The following is a 23,152-nucleotide window of genomic DNA, read 5'->3' on the forward strand; positions in this document are numbered from 1 at the left end:
ATAAATCAATTTAATTACGATAAAAAGCAAGATAAAATGTAAACACGAAAGATAATATAAATATATCCCTTAAGTCTAAGAAAAGCAGAGAGAAAAAAATTTCGAATAAAACTCTTAATCATTTGCATGTTTAAGTTACAGTTCTACATTTTAATTGATACAAACATTGTCAGGTTAATTGAAATGGGGTCAATTCTACTTGTAGTTCTAAGTTCCTTCAAATGAGTAATGTGCGTCTAAATTTTTAACCACCTGTAGTACAATGAAATGAATTTTATTGTGTTACAACGGGAACAGTTAAGTTAAGTTGTGTTGCGTTAAGCAAAATTTCGTCAGGTTCTGTTAAGTTAGATTCATTTGTAGGTTAAAATCGAGTTAACCTATTAAATATAGCACACATTTAAGACTGAGAACCGTACGCTTACATAGCTACAAGTGTGGTTGAATTTCATTCGGCTAGGTTAGGTTAGGTCAAGTTTTGTTAGGTTAGGATAGGTTAAATCTCTATGTAGGTTAAGCCGAAGCTGAATGAAACGGTACCGCAAACACAATGGGACAACACAATGAGTTTAATTGTGTTACGTGAAGTTAAGTTAGGTTAGGTTAGGTTAGGTCAGGTTTTTTTAGGTTAGGATAGGTTTGACCTCTTTGCAGGTTCAGCCCTAGCTGATCCAAACGGTACCGCAAACACAACGGGACAAAAAAATCAGTTTAATTGTGTTTCATGAGGTCAGGTTAGGTTAGGCTGGGTTAGATTTATTTCTAGTTTAGGCTCGAGTAGACCCATTCGATGTTGCACACATTTGCTACTGGGAAAATATGCTTCTAGAGCTTTACGTGTAGTTCAATAAATTTCTGTTAATTCAGGTTAGGTGAAGTCAGGTTCTGTTGGGTAAAGTTATGTTAAATAAGTTGATATCAGGCAAGGGTTGATCCTTTACAGTTGTCGACATGTTTTTGAAGTGAAAATTTGCATCACTGGCATTATTTTGAAATTTAGTTGCCTCAGTGCATGATTTTTCGTCATTTTTTGAGATTATGGCTCAACCATGACGTGATGGGTGATTTTCGATAACGAATTTGAATTCAGCGCCCCAAAATGCATAGGAATACGTATTTCTTGTTACCAGATCTGCATACTTTTTTTTGTGTGGGTGTGTAAATCAGAAAGAGTTAAGGGCATGTGATATTTCGTCGTGTGGTCAATCGGGTACAGTTCCGACGGCTTTTTTTCCATAAAAATGAAAATTTTCAAAAACTGAATTCGGACATGCTATAAAATATCATGACGGACGTCCCCGAACTCTTTTTTCAAGGATCATGACAAAAAAATGTTATGGGACTAATTACCAAATTTTATGCATGTGTATTATTTTGTGGTTAGGGTGATTTTTAGCTCTCTGTCATTCCGATCATGTAGGTCTGTATCGTACCGATTCTGTCGGTAAGCACTCTATAATAATTATGGTGTAATCATGGACTAGATCTGATGAAACTTTGAAACTAATGTTCAGTTTTTCGCTGCTGGGAAATTATTTATGAAATAAAATTTTTTGATTGCCTGCAAACAAGGTTAGTTCCAAGAGATTAGTTACTATGTTTATTTGCAAGTCCAAAGTTTTCGGCCAAAAATATTGTGTGGTTTGGAAGTAACGCACAGGAGAATTGTAATATACGTAACCTCCAAATATACACACGTTGTTAGCAATATCAAAAAATTTTTTGAAAAAAAACACAAATTAAGTGTGCGGGGACGTCCGTGAGCATGTTCGCTATCATTTCCCAAACTTCAAGACAAAATATTGATTATTCTAGAAAAAAAGCCGTCGGAACCTAATACTGGTAAAATCGATACTAATTCCTAAGCGCTATGCAAATTAATCAGATTTTGCTACATTTAAAGTTTTTTGAATTAAACCAAAAAAAAGTGTGTTATTTTCTAAGTATCACATGCCCTTAAAGGAATAAAGTTCGTTTCATACTTTTGTTCTTCTATTTTTTGGTTAAATTTCTAAAACTATTCAACTTATGTGAAAAAAATGTTAAATTCATACTATATTCCGTATACCATTTAAAATGGATTCAGTGATAGTGTTGCAAAGATTCTTTGGATAATTTTGAAAAGGGTGGTGTTGTCTATAATATGACTTGCAGGATCTGTAAGATGAATTACGTGGGACAGACTGGCAGACTTCTTAATACTAGGATAGAGGAACACAAAAGTGATGTTCGTTTGGGACGCTGTTATAAGAGTGTTCTTGCCAGACATACAAAGGAATTTGTTAATGTTGACCATGAGTTTCACTGGGATGATGTTAAAATTTTTCATAGTAAAAGTAATGAGAGAAAGAGGGAATTCATGGAAATGCTTTATATTAAAAAACAGAAAAAGTCATTTATTAATTTAAAAACAGATTTGGATAAGTTGAACAAAAGTTATTCTTATGTGATTAATTACATTTAACGAGGCTGTCAATTTCTACCTATTACATTTTTCTTGCCTTGATAAGGCAAGTACCGGCACGAGTACCGAAACGTTGGTAATGTAATTTTATTTTTTCATTTTGAATGTTGTTTTATTATAATTTGATGATGTTAAAAATAAAAAATACGAAAGAAGGAAAAAGAGAAGGAAGGGGATGTGGTTGGCTGACTTCTCATTTTTCTTTCCTCTTTTTTATTTTTGTCCGAAAATTAATTATTTTGTTTTTCAGATTACAATAGGATTTCTTTGTTTTGCTTGTTCATAGTGGTCTAAATTTGGCCGTTGGATTCTTGTTTTTTTTCTATTAGGAATTTGCATTAACTTAAAACTCATCGAGAAATTCGATATCACGAGTAGCTTCTATAGTTTCGGTGTCAGGTCATCATACTCTGTATGCTTTCTTTTCATCGGAATGTCCAATCAAGATGCTTTTTCTAGATCGTGGTGTGAATTATCCCATTTTCGGATCCGTGTCTAGCTTAAGAGCTTTAAATCCAAAAACTCTAAAATAAAGATTAAAAGATCTTAAAGGGCATCGATTTCGGACGTGATTTGCTGTTACTATATCTTCAGCCCAAAAATGTGGTGAAACGTTGGTTTGAATCATCATATAGTTAGCCATTTCTATTAATGGCCTGTGTTTTCTTTCAGCTCCCCCATTTTGTTGTGGACTATGTTTAACAGTTAATCTACTTTTAATTCCGGTTAAGTTCAGGTAATTATTGAAGTCTTTATTTAGATATTCAGTCCCATTGTCTGATTGCAGGTGCTTTATTTTCTTACCAGTATGATTTTCAACAACATATTTATAATATTGAAATGCGGATAGAGTCTCGCTTTTCTTCTTGAGAAACCTTATCTCAAACCATCGAGTATGATCATCTATAAAGACAACCATAAATTTTGCTCCTCTTAAAGATGCTGTCATCATTGGACCACACAAATCAGTATGTATTATTTTTATTGTTTCTGTGGATTATTTTGATTTCTTCGGAAATGGTTTCCGCGTCATTTTTCCCTTCAAGCGAACTTCACATAGTGGTAATTTCGCATTTTTCTCTACCTAAATTCCATGAGCAAAATTCTTTGTCATTAAATCCATCAAACATAGTACATGCAAGGGTATTTCATCATCCCTGCCGCATCTCCTGCATTCTGTAGAGAGGTTATACCCCATTTTGTGCATATGGTAGTTCAAGTGGTTATGCCCAGTGAGCATCTAAATCACAGTCCTTACGTATTTCTTTGGCAAACCCAGGACTTCACTGATTCTGTCCATTCGGCACGTATAGCCGAGGATGGACTTCGCCTATCGGCAACCCTGGACCTGCTCCCAGTATTGTCGGTGCTTATTGCGGATCCAGCTTTTGATAGCAAGACCGATGCAGCAAGACGCTAGTCCCAGTACCGCTTGCGGCCCTATGTATTGACCTCCCGCACCGCTTTTTGCTAGCTGGTCCGCTTTCTCGTTGCCCTTGATCCCAGTATGGCCAGGGACCCATATGAGAGCCACTTTATGTTTTTTGTAGGTTGGTTCAATTACTTTTTGCATTCCCAAACCAGTTCTGATGTTATATCAGGTTTTCCTACTGCAGTTAGTGTCGCTTGGCTGTCCGAACAGATCGTACTCTGTCTTCCGTCCGGCGAGACCCGTAAGCCCTCCCACCAACTACAAACTCTCGCGATCCCTAGGGAGAGTCTTTCGTCACTAAGAAACTTATTTCTTCACAGCTCGTCGCTTCTTTTTTTGCTAGAAATAAAGTGTCTTCGTCGTTTCCAGTGCTTTCTCTTTTCGACCAGCAATCTGCGATGCAGTGACCCATTTTCTTACATCGAAAGTACTTGGCTTTCTTTTGCTTAACATTTCCCCTGAATTTATGTTTCTTGGAACATTTTTTGCTTGCCACCATGGCATCTGGAGCAAATTCCATATTCTTCCGCGAGTCACTTTTGTTGAGAATTTAGATTTTCAAAACCTCTGGTGTAGGGAGCTCATCTCTTTACTTTATTGCGCAACTGAATTTGTCAAAACTCTTGAGTAAGCTTTGAAGTAACAAGATCGCAAACAAATCTGGATTGATTTCAACGTCCATGTCGCCTAATTTATCGACGACATCAAAGAAAATGTCTATATGTGTACGTATATCTTCGTCATCTTCCATTCTTCGCATTGTTAATTATGACAAAAATTAAGCTTTCGTTGCCGGACTCTTTGATTGTTAAATTGATTTTAATTTACTCCATATTTCGTAGGAAGTCCTGCAACTTTCAATTTGTTCCAGTTCTGATTCACAAATAGCTCAAATTAAATCTGACTTAGCGATAGGATCTGCAGTGTCATAAGCCTTCACCGCTTCTTCTGAATCTTCGTCATTAGCTGTAACATCTGGTCGCTTATTTTCATCACACATGTTGCTAAGTATCATTTTTAATTCAACGAGCTTCTACCTTGATTTTTCAGGTGTTAGATCAAAACTTTTTTCTGATCTCATCCTCTGACAATTTTTACGTTTCTCAGTCTGTTTTCGTATTTCGTGCAGAGTCTATAACCTGTTAAAACTAGGCTAAATCTATTACAGCAATAGTACTTGAATAACTGTGTATTCTATTATTTATTCAAAACAATTAATTTGTAACAATGACAACAAAAAACAGATATTTTTAACACAGAAGATTGATCTTCTACCAAAAAATATGAATTTTATAAAAATACATACACATTTAACCAAATAGTTGAGCTTACAACAGTGAAGAATACTTCTCTGACAAATAGACGAATTTTCAACAAATTACATAAAATTTTAAATACATATCTTGAACAATGGATGTGATGCTAGTTTATAAATTCTGTGAACTAGATCATTTTTATCAGTGTTAGATTTTAAAGCGAAAAAAAATTGTACAAAACAGTTACATTTCAAACAACAAATTGCATTTTCAACAAAATAGTTTTTTTTTAGTAAAGAAATAAATAATTTTCTTCAGAGAGGAAACGAAGATTCAACACAAAAGATTAATCTTTAGTTATGAAATTAATTTTTTACCAAAAAAATTAATTTTTACACAAAAATTAATGGCAAAGAAAGTTGTTTAACTCTCAACCAAAAATTGAATTCTTAATGAAAAAAATAGTTTATACTAAAAAGGACGAATTTTCAACAAAGTACATCAATTTTTAAGCAAATAATTAAATTCTTCTACCAAATTATTGAACTTCCGACCAAAAATACTAATTAGCTATAAAACAGTTCAATTTTCCAAAAACAAGTTAAAAGTTAAGTAAAAGTTAAGTTAAGACATACATTTAAAAAAAAATTTTTGTCAAGAAAGAAAAACAATTTGAAGCAAATTTTTTTATTTTCATGACAAAAAGACGAATTTTCAATAAAATATTAACATTTTTAATCCAGAATTATACCAGATTATAAATTACTATTTTTGAGCAATTTCTAAATGTTCTTTTTATTTTTTAAATTTTTTGTTTCTGGAGGATAAAAAATGGAAAAATATCAATATGACAAAAATATTTTTCCATTGCACATCCTACAGAATCGAAAAATTAAAAAAATTAAAATGTCAACAAAAGATGTACGAAGAATCAAGTCTTTTTTAATTATTTATTTAGTAGTTTTTACCAGATATGCATAAGAAATTACTTATTTCTCCAAAACTACGTATATATATTTTTCTATTCAAATTATTCGTAAAAATTCGACTTCTTATCACCATGACTCCCAAACTTGTTTTTTCCCACCTTTTTCACTATTTAAAAAAATATATTGAACGGTTTCAGTTCTCGTAAGGTGTTCAGCATGAGCAGCCCTTTCTCGGATGCTAGACTGAATGGTTCGAGACAATAAAATTCAACATTCAACTTATTTTTGTTAAAATATATTAAGTAACCTCTTAAAAAAAAGAGTTTTCTCAAAAACTGCCCGAGAGATTTTTTTCTTTTTGGGCTCAAAATGATTGTGGGGCATCCCAGAAGTATATTTTAAAAAAACTGGCATGTGCAAGCCCTTTTGGGTTGAAGTCAGTCGAGGTACACCGTTCTTAATATATCTGTAATTGAAAAATGAAAAACTCATGAAAATACTGCATGAAATTTGGAAAATTAAGGCTACAAATAATCTATCTGAATACAAATAATAATAAGGAAGATAATGGGAACTGTAAAACATATGTATGTACAATAATTTTGCGCGGCGTAATTAAAACTTTTAACTTTATTAGATTTTGAAGATTACATTTTTCAATTATTTACTTTTTTTGTTTTTCAGCGTTTTTTAAAATCGGATGTTGATATTTTTTACCCTAAATCATTTGACTTTAATGGTTCAACATTTTTTAAAAAGTTTAGTTTTCTTTAGCGTCTTATATAAAAAAGTTCGTATTATAAATAAAAAACCATAATAGTTTGAATGAAATGACCATTTTTAAGGATTTCCAGGTTATATTCACTTCCTTCGCAGCACAACAATTTACTGTTTTATTATGCGAATATTTTTCATGGTGCATTCCTGATATTTTAAAACAGAAGTCATTCGATTTACACCCAGTAATTTTTTAAAAATAATAATATAGTTTACGAATTTAACGAAGTTCAGATTATGTTATTAGGTGCGCAACCAAGTTCCCGCTGTTTGTCAATAGATGGCTCCAGCAGTAAGCGCTTGTGACGGTTGCAATAATGTTTTCGCGCGAATCTTTAATTTCACCTTATGACACAATTTAAAATAACTGTTAAAATGTTTTCTTCGCTGGGTTCTTTCCACTTTAGGAGTTAAAACTCTCCTCGCCCGCGCTCCGACATTGACGACACTAACGTTGATGCTGGTGTTAGACTGTTCGGATGAACCTTTAAAGATGGGTTTATTTAAATTATGTAATGGGTTTAAATTTAAATTTAGAAGGGTAAACTCAATAAAACTATAAAATTAGTTAATTAAAAAGATGTATTTTAATAAAACTTTAAATTTCTTAATGATAATTTTAGGAAAACGAAGGTAAAGTTATCGCATCTCGAGTCCGATAAAATCTGATCTCAAAGTCGGTCATACTCGCGGGCTCTCGTGCTGCGCAGCATTTCCTAGATCACCCGCGCAATCCTACTCTCATTCACATTCATATATCTATCCAATCAAAATTAAGTCCACAACCCCCAACTATCCGATTCGTAATCTAAATCTTGCGTCAATCATGATGTAATCCGACTTACTTGAGTTTCACAACAAAATTTCATTTGACACGCTCTCTCAATTCTACCCTAACATTACTCTACTTTTCATAATCAAAACGTCAAATAACTAACAGTAATGAATGCCTGTATATTGATAGTATTAATTAAAATTAAAGAAAAAGGAGGAAAGCCATAGAAGTTAAATTATGACCACGAAACTTTTAATGCATCAACCGCCTAAGACCTTGGATCTGGATGCCAAGAAATAAATCGTTTAAAATTTACGTTTATATTTGACGCAAAGAGGTCAACATCACATTTTCCGACTTTATTTGAATTCACATTAAAAACTTTGGAATTTAATTCCCATTCAGTATCAGGTGACAAAATTCTATATTCGCTACGTGCTATAACATTCTCTTTTGACTTTTTATAAGAGGCGAAAATCCAAATATCCCGTTCTGCACATAATTCCCAGATGCTTCTAGCCATCTCAGTTAGTTTTGGGTACTGTATTTCCCCCATACGATTAATGCAATATATCGCTGTTGTATTATCAATGCGCATCAAGATTTTGCAAGATCTATAATTTCGTGCAAAACAGCCTAAGGAACAGAAGGTAGCTTTTAATGCTAAGAAGTTCATATTCTGGGACTTTTCTTCCGAACTCCACCAACTATGAGTTCTTTCTTTTCCACAAAATGCTCCCCAATCCGTTATTGATGCATCGGAAAAAATTGAAAGTACATAATTGTAATTGCGAATAGGGTTATTACTGGAGTCAGATTTCACATTGAAAGTTATAATCATGTCTGAATCATAATCTCCCCTTCGCTAAATGGCTATAAATTTTCGCATTCCACAAATTTTATGTATAATCAGCAGTATTTTACCACTGGACATGCTGACGCAAAAATTTCAACACATTGTGCAAAATCTCGAATTTTACATTTAGATTTTGCTAGAAATTTGCTAGCAATACTTAAAATCTTTTCTCTCTTATCCAATAGGAGTTCTACGCGATATTTCTTGCTGTTAAATATTAGTCCAAGGAGCTTGCATACCTGTGAGGGTGTTAAACTACATTTTTCAAAATTCAATAAGAAACCTAAAGGCTCTAAAAGAGTTTTTGTTTTTAAAACGTTTAATTTGCATGCTTTTTCAGTACTGCCAATTAGCAACAGATCATTCAAATAAATAACTGATATCAGACCCTTTGACCGAAGAAAATAAGTTACCGGCTTCAGTAATTTAGTAAATACGCACGGAGGTATTCATAATCCAAATGGTAAACAAGTAAATTCATATAAAACATTGTCGAATTCAAACCGTAAGTATTTTTTGAATTCTTCTGCTACAGAAACCAACAAGAAAGCGTTCTTCAGATCTATTGTTGCCATGTAAGAATCTTGACATAATAATCGTAAAACGGTTTTTGTGTCTTCCATTTTGAAGTGGGGCGGATCTATAAAATAATTTAAATTCTTTAGATTCAGAATAAATAGTTTTTCCCCATTTGGCTTTTGTACGAGAGAATAACTTGAAAGAAATTGTCTCTTGCTTGGTTTGCATTCTGAAATAGTCCCCTTTTCTAAAAGTTGTTTTATAGCTTGGCAAATATCCCTTAACTCAGATTCAGAGAACTGCCTGTGAATCGGTATACTAATCTGAACTACCGTTCGCACAAAAGGAATTCGATACCCCTGTATCCACTGCAGAATTTGAGAATCTCTAGTAAATTGTTTCCAAATATTAGTAGAAAATTTCAATCTAGCGACCGATTCACTTACTAATATCGACGACGAGTCGTTTGTGGATACCGCGGCTTGTTCTTCCAGCCCTGGCAAGAGGAGTAGTTACTCTTCTTCGGCGAGCCCTTCGAGTGTAAAGTCGGCTGTGAAGAATCTGCATTATATGCTTGTTGATATCTGGGTAGAAAATCCTGCTTGGACTTTTTGTTGGTGGATTTATTTGAGCTGGCTTCAAAATGTCCTTCGCCTGCTTTTTCATAAGCTGAGCCGCCTTCAAACGTTCGGGAAAAACTTCACCATACAGTAAGTTATTAACTGGCAACTCTTCTGTAATATTCTTTACAATTCGGTTCAAATTAGGCGTGATAAAGGCTCTTCTTGTTGCCGTTGTTTTGTGAAAAATGTCAGATAGTACACGACCTGCATCGCTGAGACTAGTAACGAAGGTGGTATTTTCCTGATTCCCGGATTTAAAATAATCTGTCAAAGCTGCACAGATTGCAAGTAAGCTGGCTCCATTTTGCTGCTGTGACAAAGTCTGAAACTTATATTTTTTAATCGCTGCCTCAGTCATAGTTCTTTTAATTTCATGGTTGATAGAAGGAGGGTTAACAACCGAAAAATTTGTAGGCTGCTGGTATTTCTGCAATAAAGACTTCTTAATATCTGCCGGCAATGCCTTCTTGATTATCTTAGTCCACCTATCGACAAGCGCATGGTGGATATTATCGCACTGAAAATTATTTTTATTCGGATCCTCGCTGAAAATTTCTAACATCGACTCGTCAAGCATTGAATCTTGATTCGATTATTTTTCCATTTCAAGGGGCTTGCTAGTTAATAAATTTAGGTTGTTCGTTGGCAAACTAACCTTACTTTTGGCACTTGAGTTAGGCTGTGGAACATGGCGGCCATCTTTGCGCTCATCTCTCGTGACATTGAAAAATGAGAACGACATTCAATCTCTATTCGTCCGTACTACAGATCTGCGCGGCGATGGAGAATACCGTGGCGATGGCCTGATGCTGCCATCACGGGAGAAAGTTCGGTTTCGAGATTGATTCTTTGACCTTGACCGTGATTTGCGACTTGATCTAAATAACCAAATTAAAACATACTTTCGATTATCACAAGATCCGGCGTGCCTCGTAGGCAGCGATCAAATCAATTAAATTAAGGTGTGATAACAGAAATACTTATCGGCCATAATGCGATGTCATGAGCGAGAACGTGAGAAAGATCTTTGCGTTTCTCCTTTTTTCTGTAATCTTTCAATTTTTCTCCAAATTTCAGCACTGGATAACTTGCTCCGCCTTCTCTTCTCATGATGTCGACTTCTATCTGCTGAATAAACATAGTTCCACCCATTTTTGTAACTGTATTATTCTACACGATGTGAAACAAACCGCACAAAATAGCACAATGAAAGTTTCCAAGAGAAGTATATAGGAGGCGCCAGTAAGCGCGCGCGTAAATTCAATTTTGCTTTTCTTTAAATTATTGTGAACAAACCGTGTGGAATTAGTCCTCTTAAATAATGATCTAGAGGACAAGACGACGAAAAATAATAGGGTATTATAGCGTTTTCAACGGAAATATTATTCTTAACAAAAATCATTTCACTTCAAAAATTAAACTTACAATTTTGGGCAATTTTTTTTATTCTAGTTTTTTTCGCAGAAGTTGGTATTTTTATCAAAAACATAAACGTTCTAGTGTCTTTATATTATTCATTTATTCTGAACCTAACATTGAAATTTTTTATAAATCATCAAAAATATCGTCCTCGTTTTTTAAAATTATTTTCGACTGAAATAGAAAAATTTGGTTTTAATATTAATTTTATATTTTAATTTAAAAAATGTTTGAGACTAAAAAGAGTAATAATAGCGCGCATGTTTTTTTCTAGATAATTTAAAAAAGTAATGTATGTAAAATAATTAATTTAATTTAATTAATATTTAAGACACTATATATGTAAATAAATAAATTATTGATATTAACCTATATGGAATAAATGGTATTATAATACAACTTTAATTTTTTATCCAGGATTAATAACCTTCAAAAACAGTAATTCAGTAGTGGAGCTTGTAATGCTGCTTTGCTCCCAAGAATGGCAAAACTCTTTGCAGAAGAACGCGGGACTCGCTTTTATTGAACTTATCAACGAAGGAAGGTAATCAAATTTGATGGCTTCTTTTTAAAATTGGTTACTTTTTTAATTTCAGTGCGTTTTAGAAAATTTTAGCCTATATAAATAATTAATAAATATTTCATTTAATAATTTCAGATTATTATCTTGTGCTATGAAGGAACACATCGTGCGAGTTTCCAATGAAGCTGAATTTATTCTCAATCGAATGCGAGCTGAAGATGTTTTGAGGCATGCCGAATTTGAGGCATGTAAATTTAATTATTTCCTCTATTTTACTTTTCACTGTACTCAAACGAACAAGAGAATATTTTAAAACAAATTTTCTAATCATATCTTTTTATATGTGGACAGAATTTATGAGGTGAAAAAATTGCTTTCATTTTACATCCAGTAAACAAGCAATGGCATCGAAAAAAGAAGCACCTTTTATTATGGTTCCAATCAGATGATTTATTATTATTTCTTCAATAAATTGGCAGGATGAATTCATTATCATTCATATATTCATTATTCATTATCCTGTCTCACATGGATCTTTCCAGAATAGATTATCTGGACTTGTTTTCGACGTTTTAAAAAAATTATATTGTATAATCTCTCTGAATATTTGAAGCCCACATTTAAACCAAAATTATATTACCATTAAATTTTAATTTAAGTATAGATTTTAATATAAAAAGTAGATACAAAATACTTACTACGAAGAATTAAAATTTCAGATGTATAAGGTTATTCTTATGTTCATTTGCTCATTTGCTCCTTTAGCCTCCTCCAACTTCTTCATCCACTCTTCCCCCAATCTATCCTCAGCTAGCATCCTTACTACATTCTCTTGCCAGCTTCCTTTATCTTCTATTCCTCTTCTACATCATGTCCATACATGCTTCCATGTTTGCTCCTCCCATTCACACATTCTGCACTTTCTGTTCTCTTCCCTTTCCCAATACATCTCCTCCCTTACCTCGTTTCTCAATTTAACTCTTGCTATTTTGGTCCACATAATGTTTTCCATCATTTTTCTAAATACTTTGGTACTACTTCCTTTTTATACCCTCCCTCTCCTCTCTTCTACCTCCATCATAAACTTTCTCGCTAACTCCCCTCCCTTTCCATCGCTCAGCTTTGTCTCCAATTTTGATGCTTTGTTTCCCGCTCTAATATTTAATTGATCTCTTTGTTCTTCTTCTCTTACCATATATTCTGGCGACCTCCAATCTACTTCTAATCTCCACCTTATATGCCTTTCTTGTAAACTCTTAATATCTTTCCTTTCTTTCTATCTCCACATCTCTGCTCCATAACCTAATACCGGCTATACAAGCGTATCAAATAACCACATTCTCCTTCTCCAATTCTGTAACCTTCTTTTTCCTATTTCTTATATCTGTTTCATTACCCCTGCTGTTTTCTTTATCCTTTCACTTTATTCCCTTCTATTTCTCCGTCTATTCTTTCTTTCTTCTCCCTCCTTTTCTAAACTTCATTATCTTTGTCTTTTCTACATTTAAGTTTAACCTTTTTCCATCTAAGTGGAGAAGATAGTTTGTATTTACATTTGTCGAAACAGGATTTTACCAGGAATCGAGGACCTTTTAAAACTCGTTACCCGGAAGATTCATTTTTGAGCTCGTTCTCTGATTGGTTGGCTTGCGTGAGGCCCTCCCCCTTCCAGTGATCGAAACGCGCTTGCGAGCGAGCGGGAGAAAAAGGCCGAGTCAGCCCGGTTTGACCAAGGAACGTGTGAACGTAAACTGAATAAACTTGTGATTATTAAAATATCCGTTCGCTTATTATTTCTCGTTTATCCTTCTCCCCGCGGACTACAAATTCAGACATCAACATTAGACGTGAAAGTTTTTATTGTATTTTTTCTAGAAAATCGTGTGTCGAATTCTGAAAAATGCTTCAAAGAGTGGGAGATCCAAATGAATACACATTTGTCCATTTAAAAAAATTTTACGGATTAGAGGTCTGCCAATTTTTGGTAACAAACCAGAGTTGTCAACTCGGTTGTCAGCAATTGACTCGAACATCTGGGATATTTTGGATGCCGAAGAACGTAGAATAACTGAAGAGCAGAGACTCGCAGAAGAGCTAGCTGTCGAAGAAAAAAGAGTTTAGATGAACAAAGAGATGTAGATGAACGAAGAGCTTTAGAAAAACGAAGAGCTTTGGATGAGCAAAGAGGTTTGCATCAATAAAGACGCGAGAACGATCGAAGAATGGCTGATGTGCAGAGAAGAAACGAAGCTGGACAACAGCATGAAAATCGCGTCGATCTTCCCGGTCAAGCTCTAAATAACGCCAATGTCCCAGCTAATATGGTACGCGAAAGATAATTGTCGCGACGGAAGAGAGAACTTCTTGAACGAGAACGGGTTCTTTTGACACGAGAGCGACAGATTGGGGTAGTATCGCCTGGTGTCAGGGGCGAACGAAGCTCAATTTAAGCTGCATGCAGAAGCTAATTTGGCTTGCTTGTTACCTTCAGTTGGCGCCCTCGTTTGTCGCTCTCGCGGCCCTGCGATCGTAGGAGGATCAGGCGCTCGCCTGCATCGCCTTCGCCTTAATTCGGCCCTGTCTGATCCTGCCTGGTCTTGCCTCAAATGGTCCATCCTCGTCGACTGGTTGGATTCGGGTGATCAAAGACCTCCTAGGTGAGTTCGACGGCACCGAAAATACTTTCAGGAACTGGAAACAACAGCTACTTCTCTTGAAAACGGTTTATGATGTCGACGATAACGCGCCTAAGGTCCGGATTAGCTCGCGTTTAGAAGGCACAGCACTTAGCTGGTTTCACTGGAGGGCGGAACATTTAGCATTCAGTATACCAGACCTTTTGCGCGAGATGCAATAAATGTGCGACTTTACACCTGCGAAACTGACCCTCAGGAAAAGAATCTAATGCACGAATGTGGCAGACTGATGAATCATTCGCAAGCTATTTCCATGAAAAAATTATCCTAGCGAACCGTGTACCAACCAAAAACGGACTTGCTTAAGGCATTCGAAGAAATTAGTCTCTCGGACAAAAAAATAACTGACGTGAAAAGTCGAAAATAATTAAAGTCCGGCACGAAAAGTATTGAAAGTGAAGTGGTCGACGACAAAAAGTTTATAAAGTGCTATAAGTGCTGCAAAATGGGACACATCGCGTCGCAGTGCAGGACACCTTCCATAGGTGCGAACGGAACTTGTTCCCGTTGTAATTCTTCCAGTCAGTGAGCGAAGAACTGCCCACAACTAACGTCAAATCCAACGAAGTTTGTACAGCCTGATTCGACGAGGTCAATGAACGTCGTACAAACCACGTATCTCAAGCCAGCATATATTGTTCCAGTGAACTTCATAGCAGACGACGGAAGCGGTACTGTTTGTAAGTTTTTAATCAACGCTATGATAGATTCAGGTTCGTCGTTTAGCCTTATTAAGAATAGTTTTGTACCTAATACTTTGCGGTCAGCCCTTCCAGATTTCATATTGTTCCCGATGAAACGATGCATGCAATCGCCTTACTAGGTCGTGATTTTGAGATGCGTCCGGGAATAACAATTAGTATAGTTGGAGAAAATCTTGAGATTTTGAAGAGACACGTCGATCAAGTTGATAGTAGATTATATGAAGTTTAGCAAGAAATAAACCAGATGTCTCAAATACATTATATATTATATTATATCGCTGAGGATGCGATAAAGAAAATACGCGAGGTTTACAAAACTGATTGTCTTGAGCATTTTAATGCGGAGAAAACAGAACCCGATTTTGAAATGTCGATTGAACTCAAACATCAGCAACCTATTAGTTTTCGACCGCGACGATTATCTTTCGCCAATAAAGAAAAATAACAGATAATTTTGGATAACTTGCAAGATAGAGGATTTATGAGAACTAATAACTCGAATATTTAAGCATGCCTTTTGACCTGACTAACGCGCCCCGAGCTTTTCAACGTTAAATAAATTCTATATTTGCACCTCTCATGAGGAAAGATAAAATACTTTTGTATTTAGATGATACCTTGGTAGCTTCTCGAAATCTCGACAAGAACCTTGCGACCTTACGCAAACTTAGAATTTCGACTGGACAAATGTCATTTTGCTCAAACGGAAATAAACGATCTCGGTTATTGTGTAAGCGAGGAAGGTATTCGTCTCAGTGAGGAACTCATTAAGGCTACTCAAAATTATCCGATACCTGGAAATTCAAAGGAGCTGCATCGTTTCCATACCTTGACTCTAGCCCAATAAAGTTGCAATAGGCACGTTTCTTGGAAAGATACGTTTACGAACGTGTACATCGACACGGCAAATCCATGAACCACGTCGACGCGTTAAGCCGCTGTATCCACGTAATAGAGGGGGATACGTTCGAAAGTACTCCATCAATTTGTCAAAACTGAGACGTTGAAATATGTTTAGCGGAAAGACAAAAATAAGAAATTGTTATTCTACGTATCACAATCAATGAAAAAAACATAATTATATCTTGTCATGATGATTTAGGACATGTTGGGGTGCATAAAACTGTTAACAATGTTTCCTAGATTTACTGGTTTCCTCAAATGCATGGAAAAATTGAAGAGTATGTCGCGAACTGTCTCCGATGCATTGAATATTCGCCGTTGACTGTGGTCCCTTTGAGAAAACGGGTAAAGCATTTAAACATCTGCTTGTAATACTTGATGGGTTTACTAAATTTGTAAAATTCTATCTTTGTAAATCGACTAAATCTGAAGATACAATTAAACACATGAGAGAATATTTATGTAGATATAGTAGACCCAAGTGTATAATTATAGAACGTGGACCTACGTTTACATTTAACGTCTTTACGGAATTTTTAAAATTCGAAATGGTAGATCATGTTCTTGTTGCGGTAGGCACGCCTCATACCAATGGACAGGTTGAAAGATTCAATCGCGTGATTACTCCCATAATTGCTAAGTTATGCGAAAGTCCAGATAGATGGGATCTGATATTAGATCAAGTGGCATTTGCTATAAATAACACAGTTTGTCGATACACGGGAAATACACCTAGCCAATTGTTATTCGGTGTTGATCATAAAGGACAAATAACCGATTACGTATGCCTGCTCTTAGAGGAAGTTTAAAGTGACAGCGAGCGTGATCTTCAAACTGCTCGACAAAAAGCTTCGGATAGTATCAAATATAATCAGTCAGTAAACAAACGATATTACGATAAAAAGAGGAATTCTTCAATTATATACAATGTAGATGATTACGTTATGATTCACAATACCAACACGACATCTGGAATAATTAAAAAACTCCTTTCTAAATTTAAAGGTCCATATTTAGTACAAAAAATGTTAAATCACGATCTTTACATTGTTACAGATATTGAGGGTATCCAGGTGACTCAAAAACCTTATACTGGCACGTGTGCTAGTGATCCAAATCTATAAAATTTCCTACCTCTTGTTACCTACCTTCTAGGTTTCCTACCTTCTCTCGAGTCTCGCCGTCCACTACCACATAATCAATTACTGTTCCCCTTTTTCCTCCTGAATGTGTTTATTCACCTTCCTCATACTCCTCTATATTTCCATTCAAGATAAACCATCCCATCTCCTCTAGACTCTTTAACAATGTCTTTTCCTATTCTCCTATTCTCAGATTAAAATCTTCTCCTATCATAAGTCTTGCTTATTGTCTTCCATAAGTTCTCTTAAACCCTCAGATTTCTCCTGTATATTACCGTTAACATACGCCCCCACTATCTTCCACCTCTCTCCTCTCATATTTATCTCTTCTTCTATTACTCCTTCTTTTTGTTCCTTTATCTCTTTGTTATCCTTCTCTGTTATACATTTGTTCCTTATTGCCATCACCATTTCTCCCATTGCTTTGCCTTTTTTATTCTTCTTCTTTGCATTTTGAACCTGCTATTTGTAACCGGTTGGTAATCTTCACCTTACACGTTCCCATCCTTTTTAATCTAGCTACGTCTCCAAGATTACTATGAATTTCCATTTTGTCAAATTTGTCATAAACTCTTTATACTTTCTTTTCAAACCTGCTATATTCCAGTAGCATATCCTGCAATCTTCCCTACTTTCGTTTCTTATCCCTTTTTGTTTCCTTCTCTTTCTTATTTCTATATCACCCGTTCCTTTCTCTCCTAGTTTCCCGATATCTCATTTCTTATTATCTCTTCCTTTCTTCATCCCATTCCCGCCATACTCTGTCTATATTTATTCTCTCATACTTAACCCATGTTCTCTTTCCCTTCTTTCTTTCATCTTCCGCTATTTTCCTTAATTTATACTGCATCCTTCTTTCTACCCATGTCAAATCATCCTCTATTCTCTACGGGCTTCCATATAGAAACCTCTTCTTTGTCATTAATTCCCTCTTATTTTTCCATTTCTTTAGTTTCACCAGTACCATTCCCTGCCCTCTTCGCTCTTCATTTTCTACACTTCGCACTTCCTCTATATCTACCATAGCATCAATCCTTTTTAGTACTTATTCCACTACTTCCTTCAACTCTTTTCCCTCTAATCTTAGTTCCTTTATCATTATGTTTCTTTTTCTTTCCTCTCTCTTTTTTTTCTTTTCTTTGTTATATTTTCTCAGTCTTTCCTCTTCCCTATTCTCACTCTCACCACCTCTAAATTCCCGTTTTGAGCTTTCTATTTTTTAATTCTAACTTGCAGTTCCTCTACCCTTTTATTAGGCTTTTCCTGCGTTTCTAATCTTTGTTTGAGCGTCTGCATTCTTTCTTCTAGTTTTGCCCTGACTTGTGCCCGTTTCCTAATTTCTCTCGTAACCTTGGCCATTTTCCACCTAATTTCTTTCTTTATTTTTTCTTTATTCATAATGTGTCCCCTAAGGGTTTACATGACTTCCAGTCCTTACAATCTTTCCGTTTATATCTATACTTTTTTACATTGTTATCCTTTCTATATATACAAATATTTACAACCATTTACTTAACTTTTACTTTACCATTACTTACAATTTTTACGCTTCTAATCTAAGCGACTTCCGTTTCCTTTTTCTTTCACTTTTTTATACCTCCATTTACCTTTTTTCACGTGCATTCTTTCATTCTCTCTCATTCGCTCCTCTAGCACCCTTCAACTGCTTCATCCATTCTTCTCCTAATCCATCTTCCCCTAGAATCTTATCCACATTTTCTTGCCAGCTTCCTTTATCTTTTATCCCTCTCCTACATCCTTCCCATACATGTTCCCATGTTTCCTCTTCCCATTCACATATTCTACACACTTTCTCTTCTCTTTTTTTTCCCAGTACATCCCCTCCCTTACCTCGTTTCCCAATCTAAATCTTGCTATTCTGGTCCACCTTCTCTCTACCTATCCCTTTTCTTTCTTTATTTTCTCTCCCCGTTTCTCCTGCTTTTTTCATGCATCCTTATTACTTCTAAGATTATTTTTCGCATGTCACTAAACTGTAAAATTTGATCTTCTATTTGCCCTCTACGTTCAGCTTTTTCTTCTTCTTCCACCTCTTCTTTCTCCCCGGTCGATTTTGTTCCTTTTTCGGTGGCTTTCTGTACATTTTAGGATTTTTAAGGGCAGATCCTGTCGCTACTTTTTCTTCACTACTTCTTTTCTCCACCCTATCGCTTTTCCTATTAACGAACTTTTCCATTGAAATACAAGTTATGCAAATGATGGCGTCCGCAGTAATCCTGCCGGATCGAAGGATCAGAATGGAGACTCTACAAACTACTCGTAAAGACCCAATTGGGTCCCCATTCGGTTCCTTCTAAAAAAACTTTAAAAAACAGCAAACTCAACTTTTAAATTGTTGAAATTCGCATTCTACGTTAAAATTCCCTATAGAAGATCACGGAATAATCGCAATAGTTCTTTTTGCAACGGTAAAAAGTTAAAAAAAATATGTGACGTATAACGCCTGTTGACTGCTACACTTCAAACGCATCATCTGTAAGTAGCAGTCAACAGGCCTTATATATCTTTTATATTTTTTAAACTTTTTACCGTTGCAAAAAAAGTATTGCGATTACTTTGTGAGTTTCCATTCGGTTCCTTCGGTCTGCCAGAGAAGCCGGCTGTAAACAAACAACATACATGCTTGTCATCGTTTTGTCGGTTAGGTCGTGAATGTAAATAGACTCTGATAAAAGTGAGACATTCTTGTGTTTGCAAAATGATTTGCTGTTGCATTAATGGCTGTGCATCCATAAGCTACGTTCGAAAAAAAGGAAACAGGCTTGAGAAATGTCACTTCTTTTGCCCTAGCACAGTCATTTGGATGATTTTAGACATCAAATGTCATGTGTTCCATTTTAAACCCAGATAACAATCGTGCAACGCACAGTGCTCGCATGCCTGCGAGGCACGCTGTGCGAGACATAACGCACGCATGCTGTCATCACCTGTAGTAATGCTGTCATGGGTAGGTAGAGTGCGTGCATAATGCGTCTCATATCGCCATCACGGCGTACCTCGCGTGTGACTGCGTATGGCAGGCTGTCTGCGACGCACACGTGCGTCCATCCTGCCGACAATTAATGATTAATTCTGTAATAATCATCTTTAAAGTTTAATCGAATTTTTCTAACTTTGAGTACTTATTGTTTAAATAAATTAATACATTTTAAATCTTCAATTGAATTTTGATCAATTTTAAAATGATGATCATACTTTCAACTTGAGACAAAATGTGTAAAAAGCGCGCTCAGTTGTTGGAAATGTTAATGGCCTTTGCGCGACGCACTCACTAATAAAGTATTCGCTTATCGTGCACTGGTGCACTCCTATCTGCAGCGAAGCAGGTAGAAGTAAGAAGGAAGAAGTAAGAAGAAGCGTCAGTCCGTGATTTAGTGCTTAAACTTAAACTTTTCCCCGCTTTACTTCCACGTTTTATTATAACATAGTTAAATTGCAGTCCTTGTCGGTGTTGACGCTTGGGTTTTTTTAAAATCTGTTCATTGGATCAACGCAGTTTTGACGTTAAGGGCGTCCAAACATAACCTTTTTTTTCTTTTAATATCGTGCTTTTTTATTTTTTGAAATCTACTCAATCAAATAATACAAAATATAATATTTATTATTACTATGAGAAATTTCCCTATTTTGAATGAGTAATCGGTTGTGTCTAATATAAAGCATAAATTTAGAACTCGCATGTCACCGTCATGCATGCAACCTTCATACGTGCGAGCGATATGCATCGAAATTGACTGCGCATTGATCTGTTCGGGCGATACCGCGGCGTGCAGGGCAATCCACACGCGTGAAAATCAATATGCCATCATCGTACGCGCACATTGTTATCTGGCAATGTGCTAAATCGAAGAAATTTCTAATGTAAATAATTAAATGTTTCACAAAAGTTTTATCGAAAGGTGGGAGAGTTAAGTTGACATATAAGAGAGAAATAGTTCACATTTGGGAGATTTTTAGTGACACTAGAGAGCGGTTGACATTTGGGAGGTTCCAGCAAAGCTCACTTTTGTCGAAAATCATTGTTTTGCAGTTTCAATCACTTTATTAGGTTTTGGCTTACCAATAAATGTAAGAAATGTGTAAATTAACGAATTTACTTTTGCTGAAAAGCGTGGTTAAAGTTGAGTTGGTTTTTGAGAAACGATTATTAGGGTGGAGCGAAAAAATAAAAAGTCGGCTTTTCGAAGCAGCCGAGTGCGGAAAAGTTGTGAACCGATGTACCTAAGAATATATTAAAATTTCAGCCCGATCGAATAATATCTTTTGCCTCCTCAAAAATGTAAGATTTTAACCAAAAATTGCATTTTTTGCTAAAAAATGTTAAGTGTTAATAAAACTTATAAACTAATATGTATAAGTACATTTTTATGTCAATTTTTTTCGTGGTAAAGCTACCTGTATATTATGTTTGGACAAGTCTAGTATGCTGTATTTAATATGTTTCCCAGCCCAAATGAGATCATATTATAAGCTAAGAAAGGATTTTACCATTTTCATTTGTAGTAATACATTTGTACAGCTTTCGGCTCACAGAATTCGAAGATTCAGTGACTCAGAACTCACCGCGTGAAGGTGGCTGCACTCCGAATTCCTCCCACACCATGCACCCAACCTACCACCCATTAGCATAGTGTGAGTTAACAATTGTTAACACGGATTCTCAAAACAGTGAAATTTAAATGCCGTTGAATGGCATTGTAATCACATAACGTTTCGGTATCATGAGTACTCATAAATATCCTGTTTAGAACCTGTATTGGTTTTTTGTGTTCCAAATCGGCATTTGTGACCGCGAAGTCAATTTCGTAAGTATCAAACCATGTCGCTGTTTCTCCCCACAGACATGAGTGGCTGCATCCGTGACAACCTGGACGTATCTTTCCACAGCTTGCGTGTGGCATGGAAGCTGGGGGTAAAGATATTTAGCCTAATGGTCCCATCTTGTATTTCAGACATTCTGTATTTTGAAATGCGACGTTTTGCAAGCTCTCTGACATGGGGCCTCTCGTCAGAGATCGCAAGCTGCAAGTTTTCTGGATGGCAAAAAAGCCGTTTGTTTGAATCACCCTATCAACAACTTTCCTTTGGTCTTCAGGGAGAAACCGCGAGTGTCGAATTAGAGACCACACATACCTGGCACCTTTTATGCAAGATGGGTCGCTTTTGATTATAAACCAAACAGGGCCATATACTTTCATGACATAATTCACAATTGATACCACCTCTGGGGATGGATTTGATGTTCCTACGTACATTCGAATAATTCTGTTGGCTGTAGTCAGCCATCGCGAATGAGAAATAGGGCCTGGATCGTGTTTGGCCAGGTCCTCGGGGCAAACTCCAATTTCGATGGCACGGATCATGTAGAGGAGGTATTTTTGGTCGGTACTGAGATCAGTTAAAGTTAAGTTTTGAACGTTTGAGGAGATTGGTGGGAATTCAACTACGGGCAAAGAAGTGCACTTTGATAATTGCTGGCCGATGGGCCCTTTATAACTTAAAGGGCCAGTAGTCTCGCCATCAAGTAAGTTAAATAGTTGTCTAAGAGGCAATTCATTTCAATGAAGAAGGCAAATCAGCCACTGCAATGGGCGGTTTAATTTTTCCTTAATAAGACGAATAACTCCTCCCACGTGTCCTGTATTTGTATTAGTTCCGTCTGCACCTATAGCTGAAATATTGTCAATGTCTATGTTGTCGGCCTTAGCCTTGAGAAATTCATCAGACCCGTGGAGATCGATACGGCTTTGCTTGTAGTAGGAGTAATATGTCCCAGTATAATGATCCTGGCTCTCGTACAATAGTGATATGTTCCTCTTGGACACATCTGCGGTATACTAAGATAAGGGTTTTGTCTTTGCGCCCGTCAGACTACAACCCCAACAAAGGTGTTTCAATACTCTCAGTAGATATCTCTCTCATCTCTCTCCTTACCCTTAAGCGTTCCCGCCTAAATTTATTTCTATCAATGACGTTTGTAAAATTATTCTCGGACACCAAACCGACATCCTGCAAGACAGCTGAGGCTATGGATGCGACGAAACTGTCCGACAAGCCGTACCTATCGCTGACTAGAGATGTTTTAGAAATAACTAAACGATTTTGACAGAAAG

The 23,152-nt window shown here is 35.9% G+C and overlaps 1 protein-coding gene across 1 annotated transcript in view; it reads left to right on the forward strand.

Moving 5' to 3' along the window:
- LOC117172865 (neurobeachin-like) overlaps window positions 1-23,152 on the forward strand; it is an 825,867-nt gene that overhangs the window by 778,159 nt on the left and 24,556 nt on the right. Inside the window, exons 32-33 of the mRNA XM_033361129.1 lie at window positions 11,468-11,594; window positions 11,709-11,817. Of these exons, the coding sequence (XP_033217020.1) occupies window positions 11,468-11,594; window positions 11,709-11,817 (236 nt within the window). The remainder of the gene's footprint in view (window positions 1-11,467; window positions 11,595-11,708; window positions 11,818-23,152) is intronic.

The sequence above is a fragment of the Belonocnema kinseyi genome, chromosome 5 (genome assembly GCF_010883055.1).
Source record: "Belonocnema kinseyi isolate 2016_QV_RU_SX_M_011 chromosome 5, B_treatae_v1, whole genome shotgun sequence".
NCBI lineage: Eukaryota > Metazoa > Arthropoda > Insecta > Hymenoptera > Cynipidae > Belonocnema > Belonocnema kinseyi.